Source organism: Pongo pygmaeus, chromosome 2 (assembly GCF_028885625.2).
Source record: "Pongo pygmaeus isolate AG05252 chromosome 2, NHGRI_mPonPyg2-v2.0_pri, whole genome shotgun sequence".
In the NCBI taxonomy this organism is placed as follows: Eukaryota; Metazoa; Chordata; class Mammalia; order Primates; family Hominidae; genus Pongo; species Pongo pygmaeus.
The window spans coordinates 192,679,588-192,698,143 of NC_085930.1; the positions used below are offsets into that span (position 1 = coordinate 192,679,588).

The following is an 18,556-nucleotide window of genomic DNA, read 5'->3' on the forward strand; positions in this document are numbered from 1 at the left end:
TTTCAACCAGAGTAAAGTTTTTTCCTTCCGTGTGTCCAAAGACTTTTCTCTATTGAATCCGATGCATGATAAAAATACATTTGGATTCCATTTAGATCCTTATTGGTCAGAAACAAGCTCCAAAGTTTGGATATTCATGCTGAACAAATTATTTTTCTTTTTGAAACCAGTTTGTATAATTCAGCAATGGAGCTGCGTGCGGTGGCTGACACCTGTAATCTTAGCACTTTGGGAGCCCGAGGCAGGTGGATCACCTGAGGTCAGGAGTTCAAAACCAGCCTGGCCAACATGGTGAAACCCCTTCTCTACTAAAAATACAAAAATTAGCCAGGCATAGCGGCAGGCACCTGTAATACCAGCTACTTGGGAGGCTGAGGCTGGAGAATCGCTTGAACCCAGGATGCAGAGGTTGCAGTTAGCCGAGATCATGCCATTGCACTCCAGCCTGGGTGACAAGAGCAAAAGTCAGTCTCAAAAGAATAACTAAATAAAATAAAAAATAATTCAGCAATGGAAGTGTGATAGCAAGTCCTATATAGGCTAGGACTATGGCTTATATGTCTGTGTTAGTCCCCTCTTCCCTTGGCAGAATGTTGGCTACAGAGATAGGGCTGACTAAATAATCCTAGTGGCTCAATGCAATTGCCTTGTGCATCTTACCATCTTCAAGGTACCCACATCAAGGGACAGTAAGTAAATGAGGATTAAGTGACAGGTAAGGTACCAAGCACCATGCCTGGTGCCCAGTAGATGAATAAATGGGCCCTGGTGCTGAGTTATATGGCAACCTGCTCAGGCTGGAAAGGAGAAGACAAACCCTTCTACCTCTGGCTATTGTCATCATAGGTTCCCCCAGCTCCTGCTTTTCCTTTCTGGACCATGCTCCGTGTTGATTCATTCATCCAGATGTTTCCTGCTTCCTTGCATAAGAAGTATATGATGGTCACATTAGCTCTTACTACCAGAGATGGAAACTCTGGCACCCAAAAGAGGTCTCTTGCTGGGACTAGCTTTCCTAGACTCAGTCTCTCAGCCGGAATCTTCACTTGGCCAACGTAGTCACTTTGAAATTCTTCTATCAGAGCTCTTACCTACAAAATATCTATGCAACAAAATGACAGCTTTTAAACAAAATGAAAGAGACTCTTTATATAAAGCCTCCCTGTGCAGAATAAATGAGGAGAAGCTCATAGTCCAGCACCTGGCTTAGGTAAGCTTCCTCTTATACTGTTCGGTCCTCCAAGATAAGAGAAAAGCCCCTGAGGGTTAGGCTGTCAGATGGGGAAATGGCAGCCTCCATTCTTGTGCTAGAGAGGGTCCTTTAAAAGCTATGCATAAATGGTTTACCTTTCTTTTCTGAAAGGAGAAGAAAAATATAGACGGAAGCAAAACAAAAATAGAGTTTCCTCATTTTATTATTTTAGATTTTTCTTTTTTTTATTGATACCTAATCAATGTACATATTTTCTGGGTATATGCGATAATTTGATAGAGTAATATGATCAAATCAGGGTAATTGGGATACCCATCACCTTAAATATTTGTCTTTTCTTTCTTCTCTTTCTTTTCTTTCTTTCTTCTCTTTCTTTTCTTTCTTTCTTCTCTTTCTTTCCTTCTCCCCTTCCCTTCCCTTCCCTTCCCCTTCCTTCCTTCCTTCCTCTCTCTCTCTCTTTCTATCTCTCTCTTTCTCTCTGCCTTACTCTGTCACCCAGGCTGGAGTGCAGTGGCACAATCACGGTTCACTGCAGCCTCAAACTTCCCAGGCTCAGGTGATCCTCTCACCTTAGCCTCCTGAGTACCCAGGACCATAGGTGTGCAACACCATGCTTGGCTAATTTTTGTATTTTTAGTAAAGACAGGGCTTCACCATGTTGCTCAGGCTGGTCTCAAACTCCTGGGCTTGAGCAATCTGCCTGCCTTGGCCTCCCAAAGTGCTGAGATTGTAGGCATGAGACACCTTACCCAGCCTTGTCTTTTCTTTATGCTAGGAACATTTGAATTATTTCCTTCTAACTATTTTCCTTATTTTAAACCTGTGTAGGAAGAGCAGCCTCTGCAGGTAGGATCTGTGAGGTCCCATTCCTCATAGTGAACAAGCAGGGAGATGCCAAATTTAGAGCAAAATTATTGATCTTGTCACAATTTTGTTTTCAAACTATATAACTTACCAAATAATGTATTTTTTGATCAGGATAAATTCCCTGTTAGGTTCACTTGTTAAGAGATCTCATTCAATTAGTGAAAGTAAAACAGCAATTCTAGATAAAATAGTAAGCCTCAAAATTGAATTTCCCATGTCATTTAATGTTTACACAGTATAAGCTATGAAGATGCCCTCTGAGAAGAGATATAATGCTTCCCAGTCCTTAACCTGATTTTCCTGACCTTTTCCACTTTTCTTGTCCTTACCTACTCACGTACTTTGTGTGTACTCTGATACGTGGACTGGGAGTGTTCCAGAGAACAGGGATATGTCTTCCCAGCGTATAACAGGACCTCGCCTGGGAACGGAATCATTCTGTTCATTTTCCAAGGATCCAACTATCACTTGTAACCAAGGTGAATGCTTGGCAAGAGCCTGTGTCCTGGGTTTGGTTTTAAGCAAGGTGTTTTCCTCTTCTTCTATTATTAAGGCTGTTCATAACCTACATAATCTGCTTTCTCCCCTATGTGCTTATGTAAAGTTCCTTTTTGTCTAGGATGAAAACTATGGCAGCCAAATCTCCTCCAAAACTAAGTAATAGTACACCTGCCGTACCCACAGTACTTTTGAGACCCTCTAGTTAGTATTATTGTAATGTATTATCGTAATTACTATCAACAATAGTCATAATAAGTGCTATTTTTTCTTTTTTTCTTTCTTTTCTTTATTTTTTATTTTATTTATTTATTTATTTATTTTGAGACAGAGTATCACTCTGTTACCCAGGCTGGAGGGCAGTGGCGCGATCTCGGCTCACTGCAACTTCCATCTCCTGGGTTCAAGTGATTCTCCTGCCTCCACCTCCCAAATAGCTGGGATTACAGGTGCCCACCATGGCCGGCACCTGTAAAAAAAATTTTTTTTTTTTTTTTAGTACAGACAGGGTTTTACCATGTTGGTCAAGCTGGTCTTGAACTCCTGACCTCAAGTGATCCACCTGCCTCAGCCTCCCAAAGTGCTGGGATTACACGCATGAGCCACTGCGCCCAGCCAACAAGTGCTATTTTTTAGTTCCCATTATGTGCCATGTACTGCACATCATATACATTTTTGCTAATCCTCATACCAACCCTACAAAATAGATATTTTTTATCCTAATGTTAGAGATAAGGAAACTGATGCTCAGAGAGCTTAAGTGACTTACCCAAGATCACACAGCTAGTGAGTGACAGAGTGAGAATCAGGTCTGACAGCACTCAGGTCTGACGGACTCCAAAGTGCCTCCTCTTGCCATGGGGCAATGGGCCTCTCAGTTGTTCCCTCACACGCCTGTGACTCGCCAGACCCTGAGCCTGAGATTCTGGGGTCCCCTCAGTGCTGCCAGCTCCTTAGTCCCTAAGACTCTTAGGACCTCAGAGCCCATGACCAGTGAATCCAGCAGGGGAATAAATATGCAGATGATATAAGACAGCAAAAATCAGCCCAGGGCTGGGACTGGAAGGCCTGGGTGAGGAAGGGAACATGGTCTCTAGGAGTCAGGACACCCCTGTCCTGGCCCTGACTCAGCTCCCACAGGGCCCACAGCCTGGTTGTCGATCACTGTCCCTGGTGGGATGCCCCATGAGCCGCACTTTCCTCCCCAGAGAACCAGGGGCTTTGCCTGCAGGATGCTGTCTAAGCTTTTCTGGTTCTGAGAATTCTGGGTTTCTTCCAGGAGCCCTGGGGGATACCTGGTGAATAGGTTACTGTCTCTGCTGCCAGGAACCCTGGGCCTGGGGGGAGACGGGCGAGGGCACACCCAGAGCAGCTGCAGTTTGTCTCAGGAGAGACGTGTCCCCCAAGGGCCTGGATGAGACTCCCCCACCTCCGCAGCCCCCCTCCTGCTTTGTCTCCTAGGATAGAACAGAGCACGATAGCATGAGGTGGGACAGATGAGGACTTCACACACTCTAAGGGTAAATATTGTTTTGTCTGCTTGTGTTTGAATTGTATAAATGTATTTCTGTGTTAGGGGGTAAAATTTGCATCTCCCTGAGGTTGCACTCTAAGGAGTATGGAAAACCTGGCTCTAGACTAACTGGGCTCCCCATGATGCTCCAGGCGTCCCCACCCTCAACTGTGGCACCCGGAGCTCCTGCTGTCACCGGCCCAGATGGGTCCTGTGTCTTTCTCTGCGTTGTCAGGGCCTGTGCCGACAGTCCCCCCACAGGGAGGTGGAATCTGGGATTGACAGAGCTGGGAGGATCCTTCCTCTTTCCAGGCTCAGGCAAATCCTCGCCTGAAGCGGGGAATGGGCTAGATGACCCCTGAAACAGTTCAATCCAGGGTCTGAGAGCCCCTCTGTGCCCAGCGCTGTGCCCCCTCCCCTTCCCTGCTTCCCTGCGGGGCCCGCAAGAGAGGAGGGAAAGCAGCTGCCAGCTCCAGGCAGTCCTTTTACCCCAGGTGCCACTTACCCCGCGGAGGGGCTGGAACCAGCTAATCATTTTACCTGGAAGTGCCACTTACCCTGCAGAGGGGCTAGAATCAGCTAAACATTTTACCTGGAGTTGTCATTTACCCTGCAGAGGGGCTGGACCTTGTCAGGTTTTCCAGTTCCTGTGTTGCCTCCCAGCCCTGTCTAACCCCAGGCTGTGGGTGTCTATGGCTGACAAAGGCTCCTGAGCCAGACCAACCCCCAGCCTCCCAGTGGGTGGCTCTGTGGTCCCTGGCAGCCCCGGCATCATCCGGGGCACAGAGGCCATGGACCCTGGAGACACAGCCCTTCCTATTCATCCAGGGCACGGCTCCCTCTGTCCCTCTGTCCCTCCCTCACAGAGCTTTCAGCAAGATAGATGGTCATTCTCCTGTCCTCACTGTTTGCTCCTGGCATGAGGGGACCCCAGGGCTGGATGGCTTCCCTAAAGAGGAGTCTCTCAGGGTTTCCTCAGGTGCTCCGAAGTCTTGTCTGAAGGATGAAGGTGGGGGGCACATCCCCGAGGCAGTTTCCCCCCGCCCTCCCTCCACCCTTCACCGATTCCCCATGTATTAGTTTTCTACAGCTGTGTAATAAATTTCCCAAACCTTAGCAGCTTAAAGCAACAGACATTTATTATCTCCCAGTTTCTGAGGGGCAGGTTAGCTGGGTGGCTCTAGCTCAGGGTCTCTCATGAGCAGCTTTCAGCCAGGGCTGCAGTTCTCAGACGCCTTGAGGATTAGAGAATCTGCTTCCAAGAAAGCCTCATACTTTCTTCCAAGGTAACAAATAAGTGCTGTAGATCACCTAAGGAAACAGTGCTCTATTAACACTTAGTTACCAAGAACCCGCAAAAGGACAGCCTGGATTATGCTAAACAATGCAAGGGAAGAGTAGGGCAAATGGCCAAATCCCTGACGGTAGAGGACAAATTCCAAAGCAAAGAAAAGCTGGCAGGACCGATTCATGAATTGTGAAAGCCTAACATGAAGGCATTGTACCATTTTTTCCTGCCACAGTATCATGTATCTTGCAATCAATGGCTTCTAAGACTCAATAATCCCAGGATAGGACCAGCTGCAGTCACTCTAAGAGCTCCCTCTGGGAGGGGAGGCCTGGCAGGGAACCATGAGGACAGAACAGAGCTCTAGGGCTGGCAGTTCAGACAGGAGCTTCTTTCCTTTTAGGAAAATTACCCCAGGCTGTCCTTGGCGGCACCCCATCACTAGGAGTGTAACTAAGGAGCTCGTGGTCATCTTTTGTCCCCTCGTGGACACTTTTAAAAGTGCAGCCCGGCCGGGCACGGCGGCTCATGCCTGTAATCCCAGCACTTTGGGAGGCTGAGGCGGGTGGATCATGAGTTCAAGAGATCAAGACCATGCTGGCCAACATGATGAAACCCCGTCTCTACTAAAAATACAAAAATTAGCCAGGCGTGGTGGCACGTGCCTGTAGTCCCAGCTACTTGGGAGGCTGAGGCAGGAGAATAGCTTGAACCTGGGAGGCAGAGGTTGCAGTGAGCCGAGATCGCGCCACTGCACTCCAGTGTGGTGACAGAGTGAGACTCTGTCTCAAAAAAAAAAAAAGTGCAGCCCTTCCTCCTGTATGAGAGTCTGTTAGGGTGGAAGTAAACTCAGAAGTCACCTTCAACCACTAGGGGGTTTTATGGCACAGGTCCCTGGCCTTGCACAGATCACAGAGTGAGTTAGTAATAAGTATTTCCAGATTTTTTTCATGGTGACTCTAAAGTTGTGACATGCTTGGTCTAAAATCTTTGAATCATAGAACCACGGACTTAGATGAGACCCGCGACATCACCTCATGGCATTCCATATACCCACTGCCTGTAAGCAGCAATGGGCAGAGCAGAAGCATTGCCAGCCTTGGAGACCCCCACGCCTGTGTTCAGTCTTTACTCTGGGAAGTCTCTGAGCCTCAGTTTTCTCATCCATGTAGCATCAATTTACTTCACAGAGTTCATGCAAGAATTAAATGAAATGGTGTACCTCAGAGACTGCAAACTCAAGTGCCTTCAGGGCCAAGTAGTGCCTTCAGGCTAATGGACACTGGCAAACCAGACTTACAAGCCCTTTTCTTTTTTCTTTTTTCTTTTTTTTTTTTTTGAGATGGAGTTTCACTCTTGTTGCCCAGGCTGCAGTGCAATGGCACGATCTTGGCTCACTGCAACCTCCGGCTCCCGCATTCAAGCGATTCTCCTGCCTCAGCCTCCCAAGTAGCTGAGATTACAGGCATGCACCATCACCCCTGGCTAATTTCGTATTTTTAGTAGAGACAGGGTTTCACCATGTTGGTCAGGCTGGTCTCGAACTCCTGACCTCAGATGATCCACCAGCCTCGGCCTCCCAAAGTGCTGGGATTATAGGCGTGAGCCACCGCACCTGGCTTACAAGCCCTTTTCTAAAGGGAACAGTACCTGTTCTTTTCTGTCCAGTGAAGTAGGGGTATGGCCCCTGTGTTGCCAATTTTAGAAAATATGGCAGAGTCCAAAAAGATATCTATGGTTTTCATTTTTCAACCTCTGGCTCGTGTAAAGTGTCCAAGAGGTGATCAATAATGGTGGTGGTAATTACTGGGGTGGCAGCTCCTCAGGACCCCACCCTGCCCCACCCCTACCCATACATTACTCCCAGTAGGTGTTGATGTAGTAACATTCTTGGAGTGTCACTGTGTACCTGGCACTGTGCTAAGTGCTATAGATACAAACACCAGCAAGAAAACAGCCCCCAGCCCTGTGGGCCTTCAGTCAAGTAAGGACAATTACAGCAGCTAACATGTGCGGTGCATTTACAATCTGTCGGGTGATGAGCTAAGCATTCTGCATGTATGATCTCGTGTAATCCTCACCCAAACTCTATGAGGCATAGTCTATTATTACTGTACTTTCAGGATGAGGTGACTTAGAGTGGAGGTGAGTAACAAAGCCGTAGCCTTTTCTAACCCTCAGCACATCTCCAGGCTTGCTTCCTGCTAAGGATTGCAACCCACCTCCCAGGGAGATGAAGTCTCTAAAATTGGAAATAACAATTTCAGCACCTAATTTCTAGCTTGCATCTGAATTGCCACACGTTCTTTTACAGGTTTTTTTGTTGTTGTTTTTTGTTTTTGTTTTTGTTTTTGAGATGGAGTCTTCCTGCGTCGCCCAGGCTGGAGTGCAGTGGTGCGATCTGGGCTCACCGCAAGCTCTGCCTCCCGGGTTCACGCCATTCTACTGCCTCAGCCTCCCAAGTAGCTGGGACTACAGGTGCCCGCCACCACGCCCAGCTAATTTTTTGTATTTTTAATGGAGACAGAGTTTCACCGTGTTAGCCAGGATGGTCTCGATCTCCTGACCTTGTGATCCACCCACCTCAGCCTCCCAAAGTGCTGGGATTACAGGCGTGAGCCACCGCACCCGGCCTACAGGTTTTTAAAATAGTTTGTTGGTTTGCATTTAGTCATTGAAATTTTTATTAGTTTGTTTTTTAATATGCTGGATCTCAGGTCACATGATTTTAGGCTGCCAACAAGATCTTTTCAAAAATTAACTGGGCTTCCTGGAGCTCACTAACTTGAGAGTTCTGGCTTTTGTCCCCTTTTGCCCACCCCCACTAACACCAGCACTGATGTTCCCACTGCCACCAGGATGCTGAATGGATAAGCAGTCACATGATCAGAGTACTGCCTTCCACCTACACCGGGAATGAGTGGGGGATCGTAGCTCCTGGAGAGGCTTCCCCAACACCCCTAGGGTGTGTGACTGGGCAGTTTGGAGAGTCAGCCCCAGCCCACCATAATATGAGTGCCCAGAACAGGATCATGCCCAAGACAGAGCATGGATTTGGAGAACAAACTCAATATACGTTGGATTCATAAAAACATTGAGCTCAGGGTGGCAATTCCTTGCTGTTAAGCACCTGCAAACATAGCTGACTTGGATTTACAAGCCACAAGCTTGGGTGTGGAACATTTGTGAGTCTCTAGCATTTCTGAACTTGTCTTAAGAGCTATCACCTTACTCTGATGACATTCAAAGTGCTTACACAGGCCTCTGAGACTCCCTACCATGGCTCTGAATTTACTCCGGCTACACAGGCCTCTTGACTGTTCCTTATTTATTTATTTATTTTTTTTTGAGATGGAGTCTCACTCCGTCACCCAGGCTGGAGTGCAGTGGCGCAATCTCGGCTCACTACAAGCTCTGCCTCCCAGGTTCAAGCGATCCTCCTGCCTCAGCCTCCCAAGTAGCTGGGACTACAGGTACGCCACAATGACCGGCTAAATTTTTGTGTATTTTTAGTTCAGATAGGGTTTCGCCATGTTGGCCAAGCTGGTCGTGAACTCCTGACCTCATATGACCCACCCATCCTGGCCTGCCAAAGTGCTGGGATTACAGGCATGAGCCACCGTGCCCAGCCATGACTGTTCCTTAAATAACAGAAGCCTCCTGCCTCAGAGCCTCATTAGCTCTTCCCTCTGCCTGGAGTAAGCTTCCCCAGATACTCTCAGGCCTCTCACACTCTCTACACTCAAGCCTCTGTTTAAGTGTCTCTATCAGAAAGGATGGCTGTGTTCATCCTAGCTCAAGTAGCATGCATCACCCTTCCCCTGAGTTACTTTCTTTGGACATTTATCTCTACTTGTCATTATATTATATGCTTGTTTGATTCTTGCCTGTCTCTCTCTACTAGAATGTTAGCTCATGCGAGCAGAGGCTTTGTTTTGTTCACAGATGGACAGCAATCATGCCTGGCACATAGTAGGCACTCAATGAATATTTGTTGCATTGTTTCACAAAGACTCACCCCATTTCTTCTTTCACTAATGTCTACTTAGAACTCAGAACAAAATCTAAGGCACCATTTTTCCTCCAGATTACTCCAGTGACCTTTTCCGGGAATGTGACGTTCTACCAGAATGCACTTTGACAATTAAAAACCTCAGCATTTCTTCCTAGACTAGTTTTGTCACTGTCCTAATCTTTTTCTTTTTTTTTCTGTTTCTGGCTTGGTCTCATGTTTCTGGGAAATTACTCAATAGATGCTCCTATTACTACATTTTTACTGTGAAAGAATAGAATTTCAGCCAGGCGTGGTGGCTCATGTCTGTAATCCCAGCACTTTGGGAGGCCAAGGCAGGCGGATCACCTGAGGCCAGGAGTTCGAGACCAGCCTGACCAACATGGCAAATCCCATCTCTACTAAAAATACAAAAATTAGCTGGGTGTAGTGGCGGGTGCCTGTAATCCCTGCTACTCAGGAGGCCGAGGCAGGAGAATTGCTTGAATCCAGGAGGTGGAGGTTGCAGTGAGCTGAGATCTTACCATTGCACTCCGGCCTGGGCGACAGAGCAAGACTCCATCTCAAAAACACAAACAAACTAACAAAAAAACAAAGAATAGAATTTCACCAACAAAAATCCTGTTTATCTAAGGCCAGACTTACAGATTTCTCTGAGCAGTCAGGTTTTCCCTCTGCCTTCTGTGTATTGCCACTTTGTTAAATCAAGTTGATATGATTTGGCTGTGTTCCCATCCAAATCTCATCTTGAATTGTAGCTCCATAATCCTCACGTGTTGTGGGAGGGACCTGGTGGGAGGTAATTGAATAATGGGGGTAGGTTTTTCCCATGCTGTTCTCGTGATAGTGAGTAAGTCTCACGAGATCTGATGGTTTTATAAAGGGCAGTTCCCCTGCACAGGCACTCTTTCCTGCTGCCATGGAAGACATGCCTTTGCTCCTCCTTCACCTCCTGCCATGATTGTGAGGCCTCCCCAGCCATGTGGAACTGTGAGTCCATTAAACCTCTTTCCTTTATAAATTACCTAGTCTCGGGTATTTCTTCACAGCATATGAAAATGGACTAATACACAAGGCTTTGCCAGCCTCATCTCCCCTCGCCCCTGCCCTGTCTGCCCAGGTCAGTGCCCTCCAGCCTTGTACCTTTCGGATATGGGTTGTGACCTGTGACCCATTAGTGGGTGATGAAATTAATTTGGTGGCTTGTGAACTGCATTTTAAGAAAAAAATAGAATAGGAAATACAGAAAATGTGTTTCTTATTGTGATACATGTTCAAGAAAGTTTGAAAGCACTGCTCTGGCCTGTATGGGTCAAAGAAACTTTAGTACCATTTTTCTCTTTAGTTGCCTTCAGTAGATTCTAGAAGGAGGGGCTTCGGCACTCCTGGCCTCGCACAGTGGGCCTGTGGTGGATTGTAGAAAATGGTCAGTTCTCTTTTGGTGGTGGGCACACCTGTTCTTTTAACTGTATCTGTTTCATAAGGTAAGTATACCTGGGACATTGAAACTCTCAGTACCAACACTCCACTCACACCCTGCGCTCAGAGACTTCACCAAACCATCTCATGGCTTCTAGCAGCCTGAGGCCACGTCCCTGGGATGACCCAGCCCCCTTTTGAATTGCTGTCTGGGAAAGCTTAAGGCTGTCAAAAGAATTTAGTTTGTTCCACCAACATCTGACAATAGGCCCCTGACCTCCCTTTTTTAGAGCATTTACTAAAAAAGGAGGCTTACCATTGTAAATCCTTCCTCTGTTGCTCTGAGCTACTATGTATGTGTCACCTACAGCTCAGGGGTGTCTTTCTCAAAGACCTGAAAGCCATTCCCCTCAAGGTAATTATCAGGAAGGAGAGAGCCTCTGACTCCCAGGCTCTGTTCGGAGAGAGGATCCTAGCTTTGAGAACTGCCAGCTAGCAGACACAGCTGGCCTCATCATATCCACTCTGCCCAACACTTTGTTATTTTTCACTTCCCTGACTCTACCTGAACCTGCTCACTCCACCTCCTGGCTCCCTTATTCTCCCTTTAAAAGGCCCAGTCAGCATCTCTGCACAAATCAGAATAGAGCTCAGCTCTTTCCCCTACTGTCAGCAGTTACAGAATAAAATCTGTTTTCACTGCTTTAACTAATGTCCGGCTTGTTTATTTTTATTTTTAAACCATATATGTACACATGCACTCGTGCGCACACATACACTTCTTCTCAAGACAAACATTGCTTCTCAGAGATAGCTGATTCTTGTCATCCTCATAATCTAGAGTATTTTCCCTTCCTGTGTTTATCCCCTGTGTCATCTCTAAGTCATAAGTAAAGTTTTACTTAACTGTTCCAGCCTGGTCTTTGATGTTCCTTAGGAAATTAAATGTGTACGGGACTCTCCTTACAGGGAAGAGTTGGGGCTGTGAGGTCCAATTTTCTGTGCCCACTTGGAGGTTCTCCTTCCACTGCCAAACGTGGAGGAAACAGGATTCGTGTTATGAAGGGAGATTTCCAGTTGTCTTACACATCAAAGGCCACCTCCTTTTCCCTCTACCCAGCTTTAACTTTCCTAAAGAATTTATAAGCAGGAAGTCTCATATTCTCTATCCAGGCAGATGAGTAGAGATGGTTGGGCATGGGTTTCAAGGCAGCGTTTCACGTGGGAATCAATAACAAAGCAGACATCTGAATGTGCAAAGAGAAAAGGAAAATCCCCAGGTGCCAGTAAACAAACATGGAAGTGAAAAGCAGAGTGACTGGTAAGCAGCCAGGCCAATGGTGGGAAGCCTGGGGAGGGTGGGACCAGACCTGGGTTCATCCCCAGCACCAGGAGTCTTCAACTGTGGCCACACACAGCAACGGAACATAAGGCATGGGCCTATGGAGGGCGGGAGAGAACTGAGATCCTGTATGAAGGTTGCATGTCCAGTGAAAAGGAGCTGGTCCAGGAGATGCCATACACCAGCAGGGAGCAGCAGGTGCAGGGGGAGGCACTAAGAAAAGCTGGACAGATGCCTGGCCCCGGCCAAACTGCCCAGACATGAGATTATCACTTAGACCCAGTGGGGAAATTGGAATGCTCAGCAGCAAAGTTAAGGTCAAAACTCCGTTTGACTCAGGTGCACTGGCAGTCAGATCCAGGGCCCAAGATCACTCCAGAACATTCCCCACCAGTGAGGGAGCTGGGTCTGTGATTCCCAAGGGTTTCCACCAAGAAGTCCTAAGGCAGAATATCTACCTCTGGGGATGCCCAGAGGGAAAGGTCTGAAGCTATTCCTGGAACCCCAGATTTCTTTAAAGCCTCTGATTTTCCTTTTCAAATACACAGGACTCTTGCATTGTAACCAAAACAAACTAAATTGATAACAAGGTTTCCAGTGGTTAAAGGGAAGTCTCATACCCCAAGTTACACGTGCCCTGATTTGAGAAGCACAGACCAGGGAGGGCTTCAAAGACAACACAGGAACAATGGTGGAGGCGGGCTAAGAGGTCAGACCCGTAATCAAAAACCTAGAAGGGGGTCTCCTGTAAGAAGAGGTGAGGCCAGGCAAGAAGAGAGTCACGCAGTTTGCATACGGGTTGGTAAAAGCTTGCTCAGCGAGGCAATGCATCTTTAGGGAGGGAAAAGCTGTCTACTGTTTGACATTCTATAAATCAAACCTGGTGAATTTTAACCTATGAACTTATCTAAAGTCCCATAAATCAACTGAAATGTTTTAAATTTCCACCTTCTAAATTAATTTCTATTCAGACACCACTCACTTATATAAACTAAAAACAGCAAAAAAAAAAAAAAAATCACTTCGTGATTGTATATAACACATTTGCATCTGTTCTGTGCATATTTTATTGAATAAATAAAAACTTTATTGGTTTAGTTTTTAAAACCTATAAACAATATTCTTAGTTTGATCACTTAAAACATACAACTTTATGTAACCAAAATGCTTAAAGGATTTTGTTCACTGAGTGTTGGCTATTTATACCTATACATATGAAAATCTGACCTGTCAAAACTGGTTTTGCAGTAGCCAGATTTGAGATATATGTGGATTTCTAAAAGGTTAACTCTTCAAATTATGAGATCTAATACAACACCCAGGTATTAAGGGAAAAAATGATTTTGCAACCCCAAGTTGGGTCTTAACATAAGAAATCCTTGTGGTGTTACCAACGTTAAAAATTCTATTGAGCACTTTCATTTTTCAAAATAAAACAGGATAAGTAAAGAACTCACAACAGTACCTCATAGACTTCTATAAATAGCTAAGCTATACTTTACAGCTATAAGAACATGATATTTGTATTTCCCTGAGGGCGTAGTTTGCTTTGAGTTCAAGGGCATGGTGTATGTGTATATGTGTGTTTCCTGAAGCCACTGAGACCAGAATAGATGAAAGTTCAGACAAGAACATGAATCTGTTGGTGTTCTGATGAGCTTAGCTCCCTGCCTGTTTCAGATCAACCTTGGCAACTGGAGTCCCTTAACCTCATCTACAGATTCCACTCCACCAAAGACTCTGGGCCACCTTCCCTCTAGGACAGGAGACCCAGCTGAGCAGCTCAGAGGCCCCACAGTAAGTTGGCCCAAATGCTGGGCCTGCTCTAACTTGTGCCTCTGCTCTAAGAAGTGGATTCCTTCCTTACTTCCTTGCCTAGAATTCTCCCTTACCCTTATTCTCCCTTACCTTTCTTGGGACTAGAGTCAAGCTCACAAATTCCAGGGCCTCTGATATCATTTTCCAGACCTGCATCCTTGGAACCTGACCTCCTCCTACCCCATCTTCTTCTTCCCAGCCAGGGGTGCTCTGTCCACTCACAGGCCCTGCCTCAATCTCCAGTCTGCTGTGCCAGAACATCCTGCCATGTCCTGCCTGAGTCCTAGGGTTCTTTGTCCCTGGGTTTATTCTCAGCTTGGCTTTCCCCCTGCTGATGGTGTGGGTTATAACAGTTACCTTCCTGCAAATGTGTTTGTCTTTATTTCTTGGAATGGATTTTAGATTTTAGAAGTTCTCATCCCTGGCTAGTGCCTAGAAGCTAAAACCCCGATGACTATACTTAAGTTTCCCCCAAATGACTTGAACTTTCTTTCTCGAAGAGCTATAGACTGGCAGCTTCATATACAGAACCCTAGATCTTCTAACCAGGTGTATCTGTTCCCTACCCATGCCATTATTAGGAATCCCTATTTCTTGAGTGCCAGCTACATGAAATTTTCCACAATTCACCTGCATATCTGGTGTTGTAAAAAATCATAAAGAGTGTTTCCATGATTCATTTAGGTATTCTGAAGTAGTCCAGAAACTTGGGTCCTACATTTAGAATCAGGTTTATAGCACAGAAATCCCAAATCCTCACTTTCCCAGCATAGGGTTGACCTGCTGATGGGCTCGAAGTTTGCCTATGGGTCTTATCAAAGGACCGCCATCCCCTCCCTGACAAGGAGCGCTCTCTTTTTGAGGGGAGGCTCCCTGTGTATGCCAACACCGTTGTCATTGGATTTCCTCTCTGGAAGTTCCTCCCTGCAATAGTCTTTGGAGTAAGACTGATTTTCCCTTCACAAATCAGTTCACAAATGGTTCTGGTGGTGATCTCAAAGGGACACACATGTAAGCAATGGCCACTGGTTGACTTCACTGCACAGCTTAGCACCTTGACCCCCTGAAAGGCAATCAAGACTTGGATCCAGCCTCATCACTTCATACGCATCTCATTTTTAGCTATGTTGAAGAAAATAAAAACAAGAATATTAACTGGTGGCCTATTTACCTGTATTGAGTGTCTAGCATGGAGATTTGCCATTCATAAGTGTCCTCAAGGCTTGACAGACATGAAGAACTCCATGAATGTTTGCTGAATTGAACTAGATTACACTGTTACATTGCTTCAGTTGGGAGCTTCCTGATGGTTATTACAGTGCTCATGAATCAGCGATAGTTTGTTCTAAAATTCCACAAATATGTTTCTATTGCCCTGTGTTACTTTCCACAGCAGAGAGCTGAACTGTCATGCTTCTAAGGCACAGAGCATTTCACACACCAACATACGTTTATATTTATCTTCAATAATCTGGCATAAACAGAAATCTCACCTGTAATTTTTCAAGTTTTTAAAATCTGTTTCAAATATTAGCTTCTTCTAACCATGACTGTTTAATGAAAATTAAATTCACTATCAACTCTAATAACTCTAACTTCCCAAACTGCTGAGAAGAACAAGCCACACTGGATATGAAATAAAACTCTACAAACAGAATTGAAATCATATGATGAAAATAAAGTCCATTGGGTAATGCAGTTACTATGTTGTTATCATTGTTGCTTTTTAAATACAGCATATGAAACAGGATCTCTTAACCTGTTTCTCCAGCTTGGGGATTAGAATGAATTTCCAGTGAGCTCATTTGAAAGCTCTAGCTCTTACAGTGAAGGACAGATTCTGTTCTTTAAGTCACAGTTGAGCTACACTGATCAAAAAACCAAGTAGAAGTGCTTTTTAAGTCTTGAAAACGAAGGCTTCAGGAGGATGGGGTATCAGGAATGCGGACCTAAATCACTGTCTAAAAACAAGAAAGTGTACCGTCAAGGAGAATCTGTCGCTCCTGTGTAGGCCAGCTGTGTTCAGGTGTTTACTTTTTTAATAAAACAGTAGTTTGAGTCTCTAGAAACATCTTTTCTATATTGCAGTACAACTGGTGAACACTAAGAGGCCAGGGCACCAGACTGTGCTAAAGGTACAATTCTGTCTGGCAATGACAGTTCTGGTCCAAAATGGGCCATCTTATGATCATCAAAAAAAAAAAAAAAGACCGGGCCCAGTGGCTCACGCCTGTAATCCCAGCACTTTGGGAGGCCAAGGCGGGCAGATCACAAGGTCAGGCGTTCAAGACCAGCCTGGCCAAGATGGTGAAACCCCGTCTCTACTAAAACTACAAAAATTAGCCAGGCGCGGTGGCAGGTGCCTGTAATCACAGCTACTCAGGAGGCTGAGGCAGGAAAATCACTTGAACCGGGGTGACAGAGGTTGCAGTGAGCCGAGATCATGCCACTGCACTCCAGCCTGGGCGACTTCATCGCAAAAAAAAAAAAAAAAAAGGGGTTTCAATGGGAGGAGGACAGAACACAAGTATTTCATCTCTTTCAAAGCAAACAGGCCTTCCCAAGCCCATCCCCCAGACCTTTCAAGTGGAAGAACCTATGAGATGTTCTTGGCAAGGAGCCCAAATGACTCCTTGGTTTAAATTTTGGTAAAGGGCGGGGACGAGGGAGGATGCAGAATAAGAAAGAAAAGGAAAGAAAACAGGAAACACCTTTATTTCCCTGCCGTGCTGAGTGAATCTTTTAGCAGATTTGCCGAAACAAGAAATGAGCCAGGTTTTTTTGTTTTTGTTTTTGTTTTTGTTTTTGAGACAGAGTTTCACTTTTGTTTCCCGGGCTGCAGTGCAGTGTCGCAATCTCAGCTCACTGCAACCTCCACCTCCCAAGTTCAAGTGATCCTCCTGCCTCAGCCTTCTGAGTAGCTGGAATTACAGGCGCCTGCCACTGCACCTGGCTAATTTTTGTATTTTTAGTAGAGACGGGGAGGTCTCACCATGTTGGCCAGGCTGGTCTCGAACTCCTGACCTCAGGTCATCCTCCTGCCTCAGCCTCCCATAGTGCTGGGATTACAGGTGTCAGCTGCCACGCCCGGCACGAGCCAGGTTTTGTTTTTGTTTTTTGGTTGTTTTTCCTGCTCTGAGATAGGCAGCATGGTGGAAAGAGCGTTGATTTCGGAGCTGAAAGACCTGGGTTTTAGACTCCTGGGGTAGCTACTTGCTATCTGAGTGATCGGGGGCCCGCCACTTAGCCTCTGTGAAACTCGGTTCCCTCACCTGTAAACTAGAAGTGATAAGAGCCAGTCACCAGGTTAAATGAACCGATACAAGGAAGTGCCTGGCACAGAAGCCGGCATAGGGTGGGTGGGTCCTGAATGCTAAATATTACTCTTCCTCACCTCCCCTCCTGAGGTAGGTCATGCAAACATTCCTGGCCGGTCTCAAGTGACCCCAAACTGTGACTTCCAAGGTTCCCCCAAAATGAGTCAAGGGGATCCCCTGATGTATGGCCTCAAACTCGAGACTGCTGCCTGAAGTGGGACTGGAGGAGGGTGAGAGGTGAGGCGGGCACGCTGAGGGTCCAGCTCCCCATCCTGCCCTCAGACAGACACTGCTCCAGGCACGATCCTGCGGATGTGGGTGTACGACTTCCTGATGGTGACACTGCCGTGGTGCGACACGCCCCGGGGCAGGACGCACTCCTCTGTCAGTTTCTGGGCCTCGGGGTCCCAGCACAGCACCGTGGCGATAACCTCGTTCTTCTCGTCCCGCCCGCCGGTGATGTAGAGCCGGTTGTTGCAGGGCGCGATGCCGCAGCTGGCCCGCTCGTGGCTGAGCTGGGTCACCAGGCACCAGCTGTCTTCCAGCGGGCTGTAGGCGTACAGCGCTCTCATGGCCCCACCTGAGGAGAGGGAGGAAACACGGTGGGCATCGCTCCGCTTTTCTGGTTTCTTCCCTCTTAACCACTAAAATTCAACTTCTGATTAGGCCAAGTCTACCCTCTTGCCAAGAGAAACAGTCGATCGGTGGCTCTTCTGAAAGCCAGAGTGGGTCCTAGGGGCAGTGAGTTGCCAGCGCTAGAGACACCGCGATACACCCTTTACGTGCTGCAGCCAGGCGCTAATCAGGTTCTAAGCCATTCAGATCAATAAAAAGCTATTACTCACCAACGACATAGATGCGGTCCCGGAAACTCACTGCATTGATGCATTTAGCCTCCACCGGCATGGCTGCCTTCAAACTCCACTTGTTGGTGGAAGGGTCATAACACTGAGTCTTGTCTGTGGCCAGTTTCCCATTGGGCCCTCCCCCAATCACATAGAGCTTCTTCTTATGGCTGGTGGCTGCAAAGGAACTGACATGGACAAGGAGGGGTGCGGCCTGTAGAGGCACAGGGCACAAGAAGAAGCTGTCAGTCATGCTGCCCAGATTGCTGCAATAGCTCCCCGGATACAGGACAGAGCTCCGGGACACAGAACTGGGCATCTTTTGCCTAAAGTCACAAGGCCCATGGGCTTGACCCCTCTTAAGACACAGCAAGAATGAAAGCATGCATTTCCCACCCTCCCTCCAGGCTCCACGCAAGCTAGA

The 18,556-nt window shown here is 46.6% G+C and overlaps 1 protein-coding gene across 1 annotated transcript in view; it reads right to left on the reverse strand.

The window, feature by feature from the left end:
* Positions 1–13,201: 13,201 nt before the first annotated feature.
* The window catches only part of KLHL6 (kelch like family member 6), a 70,048-nt gene continuing 64,693 nt past the window's right edge, over positions 13,202–18,556 (reverse strand). Inside the window, exons 6-7 of the mRNA XM_054479983.1 lie at positions 18,133–18,346; positions 13,202–17,867 (exon numbers count right to left, since the gene is read on the reverse strand). Coding sequence (XP_054335958.1) covers positions 17,566–17,867; positions 18,133–18,346 — 516 coding nt within the window. The 3' untranslated portion in view covers positions 13,202–17,565. The remainder of the gene's footprint in view (positions 17,868–18,132; positions 18,347–18,556) is intronic.